The sequence below is a fragment of the Triplophysa dalaica genome, chromosome 7 (assembly GCF_015846415.1).
Source record: "Triplophysa dalaica isolate WHDGS20190420 chromosome 7, ASM1584641v1, whole genome shotgun sequence".
Lineage (NCBI taxonomy): Eukaryota > Metazoa > Chordata > Actinopteri > Cypriniformes > Nemacheilidae > Triplophysa > Triplophysa dalaica.
The window spans coordinates 8031573-8052614 of NC_079548.1; the positions used below are offsets into that span (position 1 = coordinate 8031573).

At 37.8% G+C, this 21042-nt stretch overlaps 1 protein-coding gene across 2 annotated transcripts; it reads right to left on the bottom strand.

Moving 5' to 3' along the window:
• Positions 1-153: 153 nt before the first annotated feature.
• arhgap27l (Rho GTPase activating protein 27, like) lies at positions 154-20655 on the bottom strand. Of its 2 annotated transcripts, none has more exons than XM_056753265.1 (19): positions 20357-20655; positions 15363-16266; positions 6759-7217; positions 6347-6550; positions 5760-5840; positions 5477-5590; positions 4945-5034; positions 4660-4716; positions 4244-4308; positions 3820-3907; positions 3629-3730; positions 3157-3255; positions 2936-3020; positions 2684-2806; positions 2397-2495; positions 2231-2308; positions 1953-2087; positions 1638-1743; positions 154-1554 (listed from the first exon to the last, which is right to left on the bottom strand). In XM_056753265.1, the coding sequence occupies exons 2-19, from the start codon at positions 16194-16196 to the stop codon at positions 1374-1376; spliced, it is 3000 nt and encodes a 999-aa protein (XP_056609243.1). In that variant the 5' UTR covers positions 16197-16266; positions 20357-20655; the 3' UTR covers positions 154-1373. The 2 variants fall into 2 exon arrangements, with proteins under 2 accessions (XP_056609243.1, XP_056609242.1); XM_056753264.1 differs by having other exon boundaries at positions 2936-3041.
• Between the last annotated feature and the right edge of the window lie 387 nt (positions 20656-21042).

Here is a 21042-nt window from a genome sequence, read left to right on the forward strand (position 1 = left end):
TAACATGGTTTTACTACACTAAGTACAACAAACAAACGTAAAACAGTAAAATAATGGGTAATGAGTATACATATATATTTATGAATTTGTGATTATGGAAGTGTTTCAATTTGTAGTTTTGAGTGGAGACAGTAAAGAAGGGGACTCAAGAAAGAAAATAAAACCACATTTATTGAAGTACATAGCATAGATGTCGGTTGATAAATGTACGCACTTCCAATTTTTGTGTTTCTTCAGCATATGCATTAATAATGACTGCATATGACCACTGCTGTAATACTAAAAAATAAAACGTGGCCTATTTGATTTCAGTGTAAAAACTATGCACATATTTGCACAAAATTAAATATGCTGAATTCACTTTATTTACAGGATTTTATCTCTGTAGCAGTTGCCAATTATTTTCTAAACATATTTTTATAGAAACATGTGTAAAAAATATGTACAGCTTTCATCTACAACCGCAAAGTTTGTATTTAACACTCAATGCACTGTCAACATGCATTAGGCTCAAATGTTCATTGTGTTCCTTTTCATACGTCTGAGCATTGTACGGGCAATGTTTTACAATGTTTGATTTTAAAGGTTGCAGGCAGAGAAAAATGTTTATTAGGTTAGTCATACAGTAAGTAAAACACTTTTATTTTAACAGCAGTCCCGCTTTGCTCATAAATAAAGTTTATGGTACTTCCACCCACACTCAAATTTTTGTTCCGAAAAAGAATAACAACCCTTTGTGTTGTGCTCATTCACCCTACAGTAGGCAATCTCACAAGAGATTTTGTTAATTGTCAATAATATATTCTATAATATTAAGTAAGGTGTACATTAAGTATATGCTGTTAGCTTTATTGAAAAAGTTATTTTTAAGGTGGATCGGGCATCTGTATCCAATTACAGATTGTAAAATAACAATGGCACAAATTTGACAGGATCTCTTTGATCACACTGGCTCATAATCCCTTTGTATTTTTGTTCTCATTGTTTGGGCAGTACCAAAAACACAGATCAGAGTAACATTAAGATGCAATGCAGTTCTGAGGCTCGGTTTAACAAATCAATGCAATCTTAATCAGGTAATGTAGTCCAGACAATGTGTAGTCCAAAACTGGTCTTGATGAGGATTGCCATCAATAGTTTGTATTGCACCTGGCCCATGTATAATCCAGTGATGATGAAAGACCCAGAAAATTCTGAAGAACATTGAAGACTTGTTGTTATTGGTTGTGACAAACTGTGACAGATTCATTATCCTACATGCCAATGTAAAAAAGTCAATATCCAATGGGCAAACAAAACAACATTCAGTAAAAATCTTTGGAGAGATAATGGGAACGTCTGAAGATTAATCTGGTAAATTTTATTCAGGTGACTCAGGTTTGGTGGGATGGGAAGAACTCGTTGAATTTGCTGAGAATGAGATCCACAATCTGGTTCTGGAAGACCATGTGCATGGTGATGTTGGACTCTTCCTGTGGTCGTAACAATGTTGGACCAAACACGATAGCTATGCTCTGGGTTGACATGCGGTTAAACTCGCCGTGATCAATCACCCTGTAGTAAACAAGGGTTTATGGTCAGAAAAGATGAAAGACATATTGTTGACGTTTAGGAGATAAAAACTGAGATGGCCATACTTGCGGAGATGTGTAAAGAGAACTTTCATGGTGTGATGGTTGGGCAAAGGCAGGTTTCTCACCAGATCTCGTATATATGACACTTTCTGGCTGTTGTCACTCATTTCTAGAAAATAATGCAAGTAAATTCACTCAACCAATATTCGCAGGCATGACACAGAATTTTAAAATTCAAGTAACTGCGATATTCCTAAAAAGTGTTCACAACCTTTTAAAATCAATTTTTTTTATCATTTCATTGCTTTTTGTCTATGAAACGAGTTTGATTGTGACACAATATTGGTTGTGTAATACTAGGATGGTAGTGAAACTCACGTATGGCAGCGATAAACTTATCAAAAAAGCTATAGGGGAAGAGAGGCTCAGGAAGTTCACGCAGGAAAAGCTTCAATGCTCCTGTGATCACATGGATCTCCTCCCACTGCCCGTCGTCCAGATCTAGATCCTCTTCTACAAACAGACAAATAAAATGAACACTGCTTGAAAATCTTTCAATGGGATAGTCAATGTTACTTTTGACTTGACAAGAATTGAAGGTTCGATAAAAGTAAATTGTAGTTATTTGCCCAGACGTGTCTGAAGCTCTTGTTTACCGTGATCAGCTTTATATCGAAGCTTCTGGATGACGGCCAGATTCCCGCTCACTCTGTAGAGTCCATCTATTTTCAAACCTGCACAAGGTTTAGACGACCGGGGTTATTTGTAGAAAAAATCGGATACTCACACATCATAACCAGACGCCCCAAAAAGTATATTTACCTCTTTTCTCCACAGATCTGATGCACTTTTCCATAAACCTGGGCACGTCTGTGTTTTCCCTGTGACATAGGGTGTCTAGGTGGCAGCCAAATACATTCTCTGTACAGAAAGAGTAAATAAAATGAATTAAGTACGATTCACAATGGGGTCACACATTATTCAAAGGTCCTGTAAGCACATAGATTTTTTTCAGAATCTAAATGTTGTTACTTATATTTATTGTTTTAATATTAATGATTAAAACAATTGGCAGTGAGGATATTAAAAGGCTGAAGATGATACTCTACCTTTAATGTAGCCCTTCTCTTTGACTGACTGTAGTGTCGGCCGTCTCTGGAGGAACTTGCGTAGTTTGTTGCGCACGCGGCCCTGTTCTGTGTCTATGCTACTTGAAGAACTCAGCCTCGTTGCTAGAAGACAAATATTCAACTATAAGTAGATCCTAATGATTTTTCTAAATAATAATCACTGAGTTACATCATAAAATACACGTCTGATGTATATTGGTATCAGCATGCCCATCTGATTTAGTAACTCACACTCAGACTTCTTCTCTCTATCCAAAGGCAAAGCAGGTTTTTCTGGGATGTCCTCCGCCTCATCCTCCGAGTGATGACTGTGGTCCTGAAAAATCACATTTGGAGTCCAAATATGATGCAATATTGCATGCATTTTAACTGGTGGAACTAACAAATGATTACAAATCTGGCAATTGAGATTTTTGTTGTATTGTATGTGGCCAGAAGAGGGCGCCACTCACCACTTGTCTGATGGTGTCCAGGATGATCTTGCGCCAGTCATGTATGATGCTGTCTGTGTCATACTGTATCAGATACTCTGTGCCTTGCCTTGTTTTTAGCTGCAGAGGGACAGGGACACTGTTACAGGTCTTACGATTAAACACTGGCTAAAATGATTGCGATTAGTGCAATACGCTGAAAATATCTGAGGGCAAGTCAGCAAATCCTGCTAGCAATCAATATGAAAAATATGTGCATGTTATACTTCTCGGTTTGTCCCATGCCTATAAATGAAAATTTATTATTATTAGCTGGTCACATAATGGCTAACCTCAAAATAAAACGGACCTAGAAACACAGAAACAAACTAATGCCTGTTTCAATTCCTAAACATGATTGTACGGCATTCATTTCAAAGAATGTTTTGCCACCCAATTCAACTTTTTACTTTTTTATTTTTATGTCATGAACATCCAAAGTCAAACTGTTTACCTCTAAAACGTTCTTCTTGCTTGACTTCTCTTTAGATGCCCATAACAGAGTCGCTCCTTTTAGTTCCACTGTGAACTCTGGTACGATCTGATTGGACTTGGTCTGCAAGAGTTAACCAATGGCAATTAAGTTTTTCAAAAATAACTTTTTTACTATGTTCTGTTTATGTTTGAGATTGAAGATGAATTTACAGCCATCCCAGCAGGTGTATATTTAGGGTCCTTGTGGAAAGTGAGTATTCCATCATGAAGGACAGTCCATGACTGTGCCCAGTTCTTCCTGAAATGACAGGGGCAGTAACTTTAGTTGATTTTAATTTTTTAATTCGGTTGTACTGACACAACGTGTGGAAAAAATGACTTGTCAGAGAACACAAGATCAAGGTCCAGGTGGAATCAGGAAGTATATTTTTATACCAAAATGACCTGCAATATCCTCATAACCACAAGCAAAGGAAGTGGCATATAACTAAAGGTACTGGTTTTATTCTATCTGATTGAATCTATCGGCCATTAGAAAGTACATAGAGAAGTAGTTAAAACAGAGAACAGCTCCTTTGAACATGAGGCCACGTGTTGTTTCATCAGAGATGCAGGGGTTTACATGAAGACACACCTTAGCCTCTTTCCGTTCTCAGCTACTTTGGTTTTGTTGAGAATTCCAGCCTTCTCCAATGATGTCTGCAAAATACATGAAATGAAAAGTAAGTCCAAGTTTTGATCCATACCCACTGCTCAATGACAAGCAATTATGGTTTGCTTTTGGGACGACAGAACTGAAGGACACACATTGGGACAGTAAGCATTTGTTAGTGCGTGTCAGTTGGAAACATGTTACACGAGGAATGATTGAACGTTGACAACACGAAATTAACAAAATTAGCTGTTAATCCGAATAAAAGTATTTATTTCTCAAGAATCAACAATGAAGTTAGCTTTCTTCTAAATGATGACAGGTAAGTTTTAGACCCCGGTTTAGACAAGACATGGCCCAAAACCCCTTTAAAAGACCAATCAGGCCTGATAACCCACATGATGAGAATGCAAATCTGCGCTCTGATTGGACAGGTTCCGCCGCCGTCTTTTGTCCTTCAGAAAGGAAACAAAACTTTGGGTTCTCACAAAATTCTTGGGTTCTCACAAAATCTGGACTCGGTGTAATTTACTGAAGAGAACCCAACCAGGAGTACGCAACTGTGTGTTTGAGAAAAACTGAATGGGCAGTGAGTGTTACACATGAATGAGTTTGGATGAACTAAAGGATATGAGTTAAAAGCTCCGCTGAGGACTGGAAATACCAGAAGTTACAATACATACGTGATGCTGTGATTCTGGTGAATTCCCTGAGCTGGATGCATCAATGACAAAGTCAGAGGCGATCCTCCTGTGCGACGGGGAATATTTGTGCTGGGGAAAGAGAAAGCAAATGAATATTAGATAGTGGAAATGGTGAGGTGGCGCAAGATAGATCGGGTACCAGATGTTTCCTTCCTTCTGTGGTCATTGTGGTGTCATCCGCAGAAAATTGCAAAGAATTAAATGCCTCGTGTTGATCTGAGGGTGTGTCATCCCACTCATACAAGTTACAATTTTGTTGAGTTGTTCCAGTAAATATTGAGCTTGTTGTGAAGGCACAACTATGAGGCTTATGTTTAAGAATTTGGAATAAATCATCAGAGCATTTTGTAAAATTATGTTTTTCTCACCATTGTTCCCAAATCAAATTGATGGAACTGTTCACCAGCACTTACAGCCAACTAACAAGAGATGTGCAAGCCCCTTACAAAATGTGTTGTGCTATAGAGCTATATACAAATAAGTAATATTTTAAATGTCTGCTGATATTCACCAAGTCTTCCTGAGACAAGTTTAGGTTGATTGTGTGTCTCCAGTTTTCCACAACAGGTTGAGCTTCTTGGTCCATTCCATTACCAATCATCTGCTGCCCGGGCGGCACAGAACCCTTTAAAGTAAACTAATGATGAGTTCAGAGGTATACAAAAAGGAAACGTATTTAGCATGGCTGAGAGTTGAAAAGACATTAACATCTTTTTGATATAGTCATTTTATTTATCATGAGCCCAGAATGACTAATAAAACTAAAGATTCACAATAAAAAGTCAAACACAGACCTCTGGAAGGCTCCACTGGCATTTGGACCTATCTTTTGAGTAGAAATTCGCCTTCCCTTTGTCATCCTTAGATTGCACCAACTGTAATCAGAAATAAATTAGTCTATTAGTATATTTAGGTACGTCATTTAGTATAGGATTACTTGCAATAAAATTATATATGCGACATTCTACACAATCCTACAGACCAGTCCAGTTCTTCCACGCTAGACTAAATAAATAATTTCTTCTTTTAACTTTGCTTTGTGCACAGGGGCATTGTCATGTTGGAATAAAAAAATGGCCCTGCCCAACTGTTGCAATAAAGTATCTTTATGTATGCTGAAGCATTAAGATGTGTACTCACGGAAATGACTAAAGTAGTCAAACCAGTTGAGGGCTTCCCAATACTTTTGTATATAAAGTGTTTTTCTGTAGCTCAATTGGTCATGGGTTCATTACAAATTCAAAAAGTATTAAAAAAAAATGTTGCATTGATACGGTGCATAGTTTCCAAAAAGGTGGCTAATAAACACTGGACATTCTTTAATAACCCCAGTCTATTTTTATAAACGTGTCTGTGTGTATTTCTTGTAAACCCTCATTACCTGTTCAAGTGTGTGTTCACTTGTGAAAACAGGTTTCCCATCACCCTCTAATGACCGGCTCCAGCCCACAGGCAAATCTTTGTGCGGGTCCATGACAGCCCTGGGGATGACGGCGCGTTTGATTTGGGGTAACTGGAGATCCTTAGGGAGTTGAGGAAGATACTGGGATTCATTTGTAGGGTAGTCCTCCTCTGGCAAAGGTGGCTGGAAAGAAAGAGAGTGAGCAAATAGTCATTAATAGATAGAGAGAGATAGGTAACTAAACTACAGAGCAGACCTCACTATATAACAGTATAACAATAGTCTCGTGGATATAATCTATATCTCTAAAATACCACTGTATCTAATACATTTCTCATAATAATTTGTAGACGGATGAACAGACGAGTAATATCCAGTTAAATGATCTTACCGGCACATTTGACTCATCTGTTGAAGGTGGAGGGGACAGCGGGTCCGGCGCAGACCAAGTGGTTTGATTTAAAGTGTGGTTATAGTAGTAATGCTTCCCAGTGGCCTCATCCAAAACTTGCTGCCAGTCTGAGCCCACAGAGTTGGTAGAGGAGGGGGTGGAGACCGTGGGCAAGGGGAAGGTCAAAGACTCCATAGCAGATCCTGGGAGGGGGCTTCGGGGATCAGACCAACTGCTCTGCCCTGAGGTGGGGTGGTAAAAGAAGTCTTTCCCGCTTTCTTGGTCAGTATGGACCTGCCATTCAGCAGAGCTGGGAGGGGTGACGAAGTCTGGGTCAGGACTGAGAACAAGGCCGGGTGAGGAACAGGTAGAGACCGATGAGATTGGAGAGCGAGCGCCAATCTTCTTCAGGTCAGTGACGTTGGCGTACACTGCTGTGTTGGGGTTTTCATTCTCAACCTGATGGATGAAAGGAGAAGAATTATAACATAAGTGACAATTATAAAAAAAGGCATATTTTGTCATTTTGTCAAGCTCATTTCAAATTCCAGATGTATTCTGGTGTATTATACACATTCTCTCTCTCTCTCACACACACACACACACACAGAACTCAAAGCATTACCTACAATACTCAATTTATCAAAACCTTAGTGAAAAAAGACAATATGAACAAACCACATCACATGGAATGTGATGTTAAAATGACATCACATATGGATGTTAATGTCAAAGTGAGGAACTAACCTATCTATGTCTTTGTCAGTATTTCTATTGCTTGCCCAAAACAAAGGTCTATAGAAAACCTAACAAAACAAAAAGCCAAAGGGAGAAAATCCTGCTGGAGACACTCCCTCGATTCAGTCATGACACAAAGAGGTTTATGTGGAATCAAATATCTCTCCGGCCTTCATCTTCAGGCCTGTAACCTGACAATCCAACAGCAAGGCAAAATTTCATTTACCATTCATGCACAGATCTTTGACACAACTAGCAATGCAGGTAAGTCCAAAAAATCTTCTATAAAATCGATATAGTGGTTGACCTTTCCTAAAGAATACATTTTTTTATTTTTAGAAATCTCCCTCCTAGTCAAAAAAGGCCTACACAAAAATGTTCAGACCCGTACACCTGTACAAATTCAATGAAACCTGTTTAGTACAAGAGAAAATGTAAGCTATTATTACTACGCCTATCCAAAAACTGGAAGCATCCACATTTCTTTTCCTCAAAGCACTCTCTGGAGATGAAGTCAAAATGAAAATAGAGTAGCCGACTGACGGTTCTACTGCCTGCAGTACATCTGACATCTGAGGAGTTACACAACAGACATGAAATGGTGGAGAATGAAATACTACCATACAGTCTCACAAAAAAATCTGAAGGATATGTCTGCCAAAGGTGCTCAACTGATCATAAACAAACGTTATGTGGCCCAAAACTTAACTTCCTCTAGACCTTCACAAAGAATCAATAACTGTTGATCATTTAGTTCAATTAATATACAATATAATATGAATATAAATTAAATATAAAATAAATTGATATACTCTACCAGTCCCAAAAAAGTCCCAATCTGTAATATTTTGTTGGTCCGCCTTTAGCTTTGATTACGGAACGCATTCACCATGGCATGGTCAGGGTCAGGTGTGTGTCCGAAAAAACATCTATAACATACCTGTCGACCTTTGCATGGATTTCCTAAACATAGTAAATGCTTTTCACCATTTTTAAGTTTTTATTTAAGTAATATTTGGAGGCTATTTGCCTCTATTGTGATAGGACAGTGGAGAGGTGACAGGAAAGTGCTGGGAAGAGACCGGGGAGCAGGTTTGGCACAGGACCGCATAAGACGGGAATGGAACTCGGGTCTCCACTAGCGCTATATGTCAGCAAATTAACCACCAGGATATTGGTGCCGACATTTTCACCATTTTTAAAGGGGTCATATGACACGGCTAAAACATATCTTATCATTTGTTTTAGATTAGGGCTGCAACTATATTTATAATCATCATGTTTGACGGGTGTTGCTTTTTCAAATGCACAATATAAGCAACTCAAACTTGCACTGCTTTTAGATCGAGCAGCATTTCCTACTGATCCCAGAGCTGTGCTTCATGGACAAGCTACGCAGTAAAATGCAATTGTGTATACAAAATTTAAGGTTAATAAAATGCTGTATTTTCCACATACCGTGCACGTTTGTATCTCCTCTTTGCCCCACCTCTCTGAAACGCACAGATTTTTTACAAAGCTCATCGCTCTGAAAATGAGGTCTGCTTTGATTGGCCAGTTAACCAGTGCGTAGTGATTGGTCGAATACTGCAAGCGTGTGACGGAAATGTAACGCCTCTTACCATATTTGGAACATCGGATTTCAAAGCAATTGTACTGCCAGGTACGCCCACCTTACTTACAAAAACATTTGGGTGATCTTATTCAAATCTTACCACTAACTGACGTAGATTTGTGGGGATGTGGTTACATGAGGCATTTCAGGCAGGACTTAGTGAGCATTCGCTTTTTGATAGAATGCATTTTTTGTTGCGATACTTCAATTTTTGCAATTTTACGTCTAATACATACATCGGCAACTTATAACACACCAAAGACACAGAAAAACACGTATTCGCGCCATTTGACCCCTTTAACACTGTAATTTGTAACGTTTACCTCTCTGTCACCACTTCTGTTTGACACATTATATTGCAGGTTACTTTACGTCTTATATATATCACAAATGTCAAAGTTAAATGATGTAAAAACGGATATTTCTCGCATTTTTATAAGCTTACCTTTGAATCAACACTCATATTTTATGTACTTCGTTGTGTTCACTTTTAACCAAATAAAGATGAGGAACTTCAAGCGACTTTTTACTTTTGTTGTTTACAAATAGTCATGTAAAAGAAGCTTGTCTTTAAAGAAATATATACCAAAACTTCCTGAATACAGCTAGACATATCTTAGAAAAACAGAACAAATGCAATGCTGGTCTACAAAAATGCTTATATTTCATGCAAATGATGCAATCATCCAAAGTTTCTTACAGAGCTGTCCCAGGATCAGTTGCAACCAATCCCAAAAGCAAATGTAGTTGAGAGTCATCTTAAAATAGCCCAAGTGGTAGAATTGTTGGGTAAACGACAAACAACAGTATCTTTCAAATGGACAACAGTGGGATAGTCTCACAAAAGCAGATGTAATCAGCAAGTCCACAATACCCTCGTTGGATTTCTTTCACAGCATTCCCACAAACCCCAGTCTAGCCTCACAATGCCAGCCTGTGTTTACTGTGCTTACCTTGCGAAACCTCAGAATGGCCTCTAGTCTGGGCATGAGCGTATGGCAAGCCTTCAGAATCACCTCTTTTACTTCCATCTGAACCTGAATGCCAAATCAAACTGGTATAAAAAAACAGGACCTGGAAGTGTATCAAGAAACGTTCTGTTCCAGCCAGATCTGGTCCAACTCGAAAGGTTGCAAAAGTTCAAATCTACACGGGAACAGGATCTGAAAATCCACATCCACAAACCTGCAGCTACTACTACACGAGAGTAATGTATGTTGACAGCATGTACAGTAAGAGGAGATTCTGGGTTTATCTGGCTTTAGGGGAGGGGCACATCAGATTGTTTGACAAGAAAGATGAAGAGGGTCTCCTGGGGGTCATACAGACACGAAAAAGTGCACATACAAACACAGAAACCTCAACAGGGAACCCAAACTAACTGCTGCTGTTGGGTGGAGGAAGTTCAACTCTCATTTCCTCTTGAGGTGGAGCCATGCTAATTAAATAAACAAACATAATCATGTGTTCGGTAAACATCCTGACATCTGCCAAGAAGTAAACAACACATGAAAAAAATGGCCAAAACAAGGTTAAACGTGAAAACTTTGACTACTTCAACCTATATTTGAGTCACAACCTTTTTTCTGTTCAATGGCTATGTTCAGAGAACTGGATGAAATGCTTTTTAGTGTAACCAAATCAAGCGGTAAATCTAGATTATAGGCCAATGTGAAGTTTTGCCATTCAAATAAAAACTCGACAGCCGTTTAAGACACTCCCCTGAATTCACTTTCAAGTAATCCCGACGGTCTCATTTATGCCTCATACACAAACCTTTTTTGTTTGCACGTGGTCATGAATCAGCACATTGGACCATATACAGAACTAGCAGTGCGAATCAGGTGTGAGAATATTCAACACAGTAATAGCAACGCAACAAGATGAATACATAACAACTATTTCTTATATTTAGCCATGTTAGACATTTGAGTTTTTATGTTTTGTAGAATGGATGTTACTGTACATCATGTTGTGCGTCTTGTTGATGACAGGTGTGCTGGTTACTTTTAAAGGGATAGTTCCCCAAAAAATAATTTACTGACCCTCTTGTCATTTCAAACATTTATGACTTTCTTTCTTCCACAGAACACAAAAGAATATATGAATGAAAGTTGGTAACCGAACAACATGTTTGTGTCTATATATAGATGTGAATGGGGTACCACCAATGTTTGGTGGTTTGTATTCACATACAAGATATTGTTATAATGTTTTTTGTTACATTCCAGTTATTACAATCTCAGATTTCAATTGATAATCAAAATAAACTAAATACATGAATCTAAACAAACTCATACCATACTGTACAAACATCAATGAGTGACAACTATTCAACCATTACGTGTGTCACTTAGTCAATCATTTGTGTTTCCTGGTCTCAAAAAAGTTTTATAATAACATTCCAGTGTAGTTTGACCCCAATCCTGATCAGAAAACACAAAGATAACAAACAATTGCACCACCACAAAGTCAAAGACCAATGTTATAGGGTTATTATATTTATATATATATATATATATATATATATATATATATATATATATATATATATATATATATATTAGACTGCTCATAATTGATTGAAAATTGAATTCATATGAATCAATTTACACTGAAATACTAGTTTTGACTATCTGGGGCTGAACCTAAATACAGCCGCATACACATATGTGACCCTGGACAGTTATGTTAACCAGTCTTATGGGTCAATTTTTAGAAATTGAAACGTTTACATAACCTGAAAGTTGAATAAATAAGCTTTCTAGTGATGTATGAGTTGTTAGAATATGACAATATCTGACTGAGATACAACCGTTTAAAACTCTGGAATCTGAGAGTGCAAAAAATCTAAATATTGAGAAAATTGCCTTTTAAGTTATTAATCAGAGGCACTGTGGCCGGCCATGCACTCACAAAAATAACGTTTTTATATATTTAAGGTAGGAAATTTACAAAATATCTTCCCGGAACATGATCTTTACTTCATATCCTAATGATTTTTGGCATAAAAGAAAAATTGATCATTTTGTCCCGTACAATGTATTTTTCTCTTTAACTAAAAATGTTCCCGTGCTACGAAAGACTCGTTTTGTGATCCAGGGTCTCATATCATACAATATTTGTTCAGTTCATCTTTATCCTTTATAATACATACAAATAACTTATTACTTTTAAAGTATAAAACATGAATATGAATAATTGACCTTCAAGCAAACCTTCAAACAAGTAGTGAACACCTTCAAGCAAACACTCTGCCCCAACACAACTCAATGAATCCTGAGCATCATCACTGAGCGGTACAGAGAGCAAGTGGCCTTATCTTCTCAAAATAACATCAGTGAGATCGAAATAGCTTTGAAAGATTTGAAACACAAAGCAATCGATGAAATGATAAAGCTGATTTTGTGTGAGAGATAATGATAGAGAGAAAAGCGTATGTCATTCTCACCGAGGCTGAGTCACAACGGTAAACCACAACAATGCCCTTAAGCTTCAACTAGCCTACGAAGTTTCCCCTGTTTCTTTCAACGTGTATTGTGCAAAGCGCTATACAAATAAAACAAGCTCGTTACTTCACTTAAAAGAAATGAATTCCATGACTCAAATGTATACGACACTCCATGTTGATGGTTTCCCTTGACTGACTCAAGCTCCAGTTTAGGGCGCGGGCAACGAAAGTTGATTTGTACAACATACTTTATTAAGTTTTGCGAACTCATCCACTATAAACCAAGCTGTTTACGGACCTTATACGTTTCTAGAGTTACAGTTTTGTTGCTGTGTATGATGTGTAAAATATCGCCAACAATACCTGTGTTCGATACTCGAAAATCTCCTCGTATGAATCTGATCTCACCTTTCTCTCCTAAATCGAGTCCGCCGCCCTGAAGTGGCGCTCGCGCAGGTGAACTAGCGCAGGAGCGCGTCGACCAACCCTCAATTTTAACTCTTTCTCTCCCAAACTGATGCGTTTTGTGTTTCCCACGTTTATGATCCCTTCAGGAAATACTCCACCTTTGTTTTGTAAACGTGCCCAGAGCCATTTTAGCAGTCTGCACATCGCTTATCCAAGCCGCCAATAGCCACCCCTACATGCAGTAAACCCATCATAATAGCCAGTATTATGTACGCCACGCAGTTATAAAATATGCTTTTCTTTTATCCCATGAGCTCGTGGCTTTGAAGTACTGACCACAAGGTCTTAACTGAAACTTAAACATACAATTACTGTAAATGAAGTCAGTAATGGAGGCTAGTTGTAGTTTTATAAAACAGCTCATGCATTACTCACTATAGTTAAGTTATTATGAATATCAGGAACTAATCTAAACATCTTCAAATAATCTGTTGCTGGTTTTGTATGAAACGTGTCAGTGACTGATTCAGATGGGTTAACAAAAGCTTTGAAATCTAGGTGCATTGAGACTGAGAGCACATTTTCTGCACTGTAAGTTAACTCTCTCCTCACCAGCAGAAAGATTTCAAACTATTACCAAACAAGTATGATTAAAAACATAGAAAAAAAGAAACATAAATCAGGTGGTGACTGAGAGAACATGATACATGCGAATGGATTCATTGGAATTCTGTCATGAAACTGACATAAATATAAACATTTCATATGAATTTCCCTAGAAAACCATCTCTGTCCCTGAGTTCATTGTTTTAGAGGCTTTTTGACTACTTCCAATTTCCAAAGTATTAGAAAGTGAGAGAGTTTATTAAAACAGAACAGTCCATCCTCGACAATTTCAAGCTACGGGATCATTGACTATGTTTGAAACCGAGAAGCTAAAAACGATAAAAAAGCAACTCAGCCAGACTCAGATCTATGTAAAAAAGCAATATCTGTGTTAACAACGTCCCTAGAGGTAACTTTATGGCATATATGCGGCCTGGTCTAAATTAAACAATCATATATACTTATATTATAAATGTTCTATGATATATCAAAATATACACTTTTAAATTGATTTAAAAACATTACATACTAAGTCTAACCTGAATCTCTCTCCCGTGTTCTTTAAGAGACGGTTGCTGCAACAAAAGTACCCTGTTGTCGTAACATGCCCTGTAGCTCTTAGTAACTGAACTCTTTGGCATGGTGTGATCAAACCTTTAAATTTGTTCACAAACATAATAAAGGGATAGGCACCCTGACAACCTGTGTAAAGCGAGGTGAGTGCACTATAAACAGAGTAAATGGAAATAGATATGAAAATTGGATGTAGGAGTTTTTTTATACAAATTGTCAGTATGCTCATAATGGAAAGATGATGGATTTGTCTTATGACGAATCAATGCAGAATATTATGCTATAGATTTCTCTCATTTGATAAAAATGCACTAACTATAGGTCACTCTGTCCTTCCCTGTAGGAAAAGCTATCATATCCTGTTCTGACGTCATGTCGGAACCTTATTGTAAGGCAATGCGCCATAATTTTCTGGCCATTGTTTGCAGGTGCTCTCTTTTGTCTAGCTCAAATAGAAAGGTTCTGGCCAACATCACCCCCCAGTGGCTAATTTTATTACTTTTCTTTAAAAAACTATGTTCTGTTGTATAAATGTATTTTAAACAAAGATAGAACAAAGAGAGAATGGATATGTCAAAAATACACCAAAAGTCTACAGGTAAAAAATATGTATGAAGTCCAAGTCAGTACTTTCTTTGTTCTGATAAAGAAATAGATATCTACTTTATTGGTTAAAGATACTTCTTTATATTTAAGCTAAACTAACTGTATTTAGATCAACAAACTGCTCATTTAAAACAGCATTATAGCATATGTGAAAAGCAACAAAGTAGACCAGCTTGCTCACATCTTTGTGTGTCAGCACTGGGTTGTTTTGTACATTGTTTTGAAACGGTTCATTGTAGTTAGGGAAGTGTTAAAAGTGTAAATTTGAAAGAGAAAGAAATATGAAAATGCCCTTGTTTCTGTCAGCAGACTTGTTCGTTCAGTTGAACACATTATTTTTATATACAAATATTTAATTCTAATATATTCTAATATAATAATTTCGAATATATTATTATTGTCAATATTATTTCATACAAATACTCTTTATCATGATAAGGTGTTGGGTAGTGCTTGTCTATAGTGGCTGTATAAAACAGAAGGCATATAAAATATATAATTTTAATAAGTAAATGTATTATTGTTACATAATTAATTAATATTCTACACATTTTACAAATTAAAAGATCTTTGTAATAAGAGTGTTTGCACGGATATGAGGCTGTACCTTTATTTTTGGTAGTGAGCTTGATGTGTTCGGATTTTCCGATCCAGACTGTGCATTATCCTTCAATGTCAACTCGTCTAGATTCAGGTCCCCAATGGATGCATAAATATTCTCAGAGTCTGGTGACTGCAGTGGTTCTGAACTAGAACTGTCACTTTCAGGCTCTATTGGGGATTCTGGTTCTGGCGACTTCTCAACATTCAGACTCTTGATGATAGGAAGTTCTACAGGTTTGACAGGTATGGGTCTGGCGGCGATAAGAGGGTCAGCTGGGCTAAAGCTCGGTACTCTGAATTTATCAGACACCGTTTCAGGGGTAGCATTAAGAGAGGCAGACAACAGATTGGTCACTAGACTCCTCTTCTTCTGCTGTGAGTCTGTATGAAGGGAGACGTGCCTGTCTGATGGTCCACCGCTCTTGTAAGGTGGGTCATGTAAATCCAAAGGAACGCCAAACGTGGACATGCGGTTTTCTTTTTTGTTGTGATTCCCTTTGGGACGTAGTCTAATTGTCACCTCATCTGGTTTGCGGGTTTCCGCCACGTCTGTCACAACAGGCTTCAGATCAGGGCTTGGAGGCTCTCTGAAGTCCAGAGGTGATGGTATATTGGGTGGAAGCTCTTTCACATATTTAGCGGGGATGTAAAACGGCTTGGCAGTTTTTTCATCTTTGCTCACCTGCCACCAGTGATCGTTGGTTTTGTCCAGGAGACTGTAGCGCTCATTGGGCTTTATGGACACCATGTAGCCATCCCGGCCCTCGTATTCATATTCAAACTCCACCAGTACCAAGCCTAGACTGTGTGTTGTTGTCATCTTGTCCATCAGATACATTTACCCCTTGCTCTCCTTGAGGGAAGAGGGTCACCTGAAAAGCAGGAATCAAGGCTCAGCGAAGGGCCTCCTGAAGGGTAGAAAACAAATGAGAGGATTAGAAGCAATAAGTGAAGAGACACCGATTACAGGAAAATTATATAAACATGGAGGGGCTTTGTTATTCATGGGTATCGTATCTGTCATACGCACATGCACCTGCTCTATAAATGAAAAATCAACAAGCCACTCTGGCTGAACTCTCAATCGGTCCAGCTGTTTTATTATCTTTGACTTTTTAACAGACCAAGACCACTCAGCTGCTCTTGCAAATTTCAAATATATTGCAAATTTGCAAAAATAATTTCTGAAAAGTGTTCCCACAATTATTTCTAATTAATAATATTTAAACTAAAAAGACAAGGCAATGTCCTTAATAAAACATACTCACATATGTATAAACACACACATATATATATATATGTTTGCTATTCACAATGCTAAAGTTTTACAAAATTTTAAGTATTACACAATTTCCAAATTATTAAAAATGTTCACAATTGTTTGCATTTTTGTATATCCAATCTGTTGGAGAACTAAATTGAAACTAAATACTATTATAACTATAACTGAATAATAAAATATTTCATAATGAAATCAAGAAAGCTAAACTTGAAGAGAGAACTCAAAGCAGTAATCACAAACAAATATTGACAGGTCATGTGTTTGCAGCTCAAACTCAAGGTTAAACATATTTCATATCATAAAAAATACTGTCATAGCTCTACAATATATATTATATTTCTTTTTATTGAAATTTGCGACATATCATGATACAATATGTTACACCCCTAATTGTGGAACCAAAAGAGTACTGCTTTTTTAAAAAGGATCTAAAACTTTCCGCACAATAAAGCACCTCACCCTTATGTTTGTATATCACAGTGATCTCATGGTGCCATAAATGTAGCTAATATGTTTTCAAATTCTTAGCTTGCAGAGCACATCTGTATTCAAATGATCCAGCTTATGACGATTCCAATATTACATGCAAATTTCAAAACGAGCACAATATTTTATTACATCAGAGCACATTCCAAGCTAGCTGTGCCGTTTAAAACTAACCGTGAATATCTCTAAACCACACCTTGTGTCAACAACAGGTTTGTAACTTTAGAGAACAGAGGCAGGCAGCCGTGGTGAGGTGTAATCAGACTGAATGCTGTGATCAATGACCTGAAGAAAGCAGTCTAGTGTGAATTCCAAAGCAACTCAATATACGTATTTACTGGATAAAGCCATTCAAAAAGATTTGTAATACTTTTTGCCATTTTATAAAAAATATCCAAGGGATTACATTGACAAAAAGGTTATCTGTTTAATGTGTGCTATAACATGTTATGTTGCTGTATGAATGACAGTGACTAAAGCACTGTGTTTGGTTTTACGTTTCACAGCTTGTGTAAATATGAAACTTTGATTTATTACATCATGACCACTAGTGTGATCTTGTTTTAAAACACTTCCTTCCTTTGGGTTGTCTAATGATTAGAGAAAGACACAGGAAGGAACACAGAGCTGCTGTCAGCAATATCACAACCTTGTTGTCTGCTTATCTGATCTATGGGTAGGCCTATACTATATACTTGGAGAGTTAATTTTCAAAATCAGGTAATTCAGGTAATTAAATTTCATAAATCATTTAAAGACGATTTAACTATTAATTACTGTTACTAAATCAAAACAGCTCAATTGCAATTGGATTAATATTTCTTTGAAAGCAAAATAAAAAACATGATTTTTGCAGATGAACTCTTCACCTATACTATACTTAAAAGTGGAGAATTGTATACTGGTCGTTTTCACCATCTATCAAGATCTACGAAAAATGTATATAAAGGGAATATTCTGGCTAATGTTTTGCTTTCTGACAGAAGCAGCTTTTAGATAAAAACCCTTTCATCCCAACCCTCAATAGCATTTTAAAGATGGATTTCAAGATGAACTTTGTGGGTCAACCCAACCCACAACGAACAACACACTGGGCGCATAAAACACATTTTTACAGTAAATCATTTATCTAGTTTTTAACCGCAGGATTTATTTCAATTCACAATTCAGAGGCATTTGTTCTGTCAGCTGAATGAGGTAAAACAGTTGCCTGTACAAGCTCAAACAAGAAGAAGCATCTTTTTGTCGGCATGAAGGTTAATTCAAATGTAGCTCTCAGGCATTTGAAAAGAAAAGCTTTGTTGTTTACAGTAGACATTATCAGTTGAAAACAACAAAAGCATTTTTTCATGCCAACACATGTCTGCAGCAAGGCATGACACCCTTAAATGCTCAACAAGACTTCACAAAAACAGACATAACTGTCCTGTTTTACACAGTTGGCCTATCTACCAAAGAAACACACAGCACAAGACAAGGAGGGCAAAACAACTGCTTTACATTTAATTCTGAGAATATAAATTCTCCTCATTGATATGAAGTTTAGCCAACATGGATCTTAGACTTGTGAGTCGATAAATGTATTTCACAAACAGTGCAACTGCTTGCAGAAGGCAGAACCCGTCTGACAAGTTTTGAACCCTTGGGTGACGCTCCTTTGAGTTTAACAGCAGAAGTGAAAAAAAACGACAAAAACACTACGTGATTCTTCATGTTAAGGTGGTTAAGCAAAAAAAACACCATCAAATCTACACAAGCTGTATTTGGAGGGAGGTGGTGTCCTTCCAGATGTAAATGGCTGCTAGTGTAGAACAATTGGAGGAGGTCATTCCCATTGAAACACTGTTTTAACACGGAAACCCCTTGTTTTTCATAGCTGGCTCACTTTGACCTTGCTGTGCTGTCTGGTTCTCTCACAGGATGTTCGCGACGGGGGAAAATGGGTCTGCGATGTGTTCACTCACACCAGCACCCAGCCACTTTTACAACTGCTGGCCATCTTTAGTTTTCAACATCCCCATTATGTAAAAAACGCGTCAGCCAAAACACATCCCAGAATAATATACCCAAAAAGATAATGATCGCAAACATACTGAATGTACTTGCTGAAAAAATTGATTTAGGTCTCATTTGTGTTCAAGCATGTCTGCGCCAGGTTTGAACAAGCAAATGCAATTTGGCAGCTGGAACGGTGAAATTTTCAGCGAAAAACTTGTTATACTTTCAATCTGTTCATCACACACAGATCTCCAATCACTCCACATAACTTAAAGTTCCACAAACTCCCACAAACTATTTTTAATGTCCTTTATTGTATTTTTTGTAGTATGAATAATCAAGTACGTATATAGAAAAGAGCTCTCCGCCCTGCTTGAGTTCCACAGAAAAGGCTAACCGTACAGGTTTGGGATGACATGATGGCAAGCAAGCGATGACAGTGCGTTTGTCGTTGTTTTGCCTCAACGTTGACCAATCTCAGATGTAACCACGCTCGCAACTAAAAATACCAAATACAAACAGCCGTGCTTTTTAATGGGAGCCAAAAACAAAACATTGACCTCAGAGGCCATGGTGGTTATTCTGAGGTGTGCAAGAAGCGAAGACTTCAGGCAGAAATGAGATCCTCCCTGGAATGTGCCGTGCACTCAGAGAGCTGGACCAGATCTGTGGTGTTCAAGTTTTCTCCACACCCACCAGACCAGTTACCTCAGGAATGCAGAAAGAGAACTCTCAATCTCTGTGAAGTCTACACGACCACATCCAAAATAAGGGATATTTTGATCAATCGCATTTAAATTATCTTACTTGATTAATGAACCTGAATTACTAGATTTTCAGATCGCTCATGAGAGCAATTCTGATGTCAGAATACCTTTCGACTTCAATCATGTTGACTGTTGGAGGATCAAGATGTGACACCCATGGTAAACTATATCATCACATAAAACTCACTGACAAAAGTCCTCCTTACATTATGCACTGATGTTCAAATCTTAAAGCAAACCGAACTGCGGTTTCAGAGCTGGAGTCCTTCTCTATTGAAACTGCAACTGGGTTAATGAGGGCTGACAGCTGTTTGTCACGCAGCAACACAAACAACTCGCTATTGTGGCTATTTCAAACAAATGCTTAAACTCAAACAAGCTAACAAAGATATCTTAAAGTATTAAATAGTTACCATGCACTTCAAATATCGCTATACTTCAAACTTTCAGTATTTAAAAATCTACCTGCTGAAAGGGGAATGAAGCGTCATCCTCTCTCTCTCTTTTTGTTCCAGTTACATTTGTAGGATCCGTCTCCTGGTTTTCTTCAAATTTCCTTTTCTTTGAAGCTCAGACTATTCAACGGTTCAGGAAGGCTTCGGACTTCAGCCACCAGCACTTTGTTAATCCACCTGTAGCTCAAAGTTCCAGTGACAGTTGTCAGTCAGGCCAAGTGCACGTCTCTGTGTGTGCGGGTGGGTGTGTATACACGCTAAAGCTTTGTGCCAGTTTCAGCTTGCCTGCCTCCACTGTCTGCATTCATTTCCTGTTCCAGAACTCACATCACAGCTTTAGAAGAGTGAGACAGTTAGCAACAGGAAGAGAGAGAGAGAGAGAGAGAGAGAGGGAGACTGAGAGAGAGAGAGAGAGAGAGAGAGAGAGAGAGAGAGAGGGAGAGAGGGAGAGAGAGAGAGAGAGAGAGAGAGGGAGGTGAGGCTATGGCTCGACTGAATCATTAGGAAAAAAATGGGATCATAGTGACATTCCATTTTTACCACTTATTCTACTCAACCAATATAACAATGCGTGTTGTGTTTACTTACAACCACATTTCATTATCATAATATAAACAAACAACACAGCCCAATATTATGCTAAGTTACCTTTGCCCGTCAGCAGACCTGGTTCATATTTCTAGTCCGTGTGAGCGG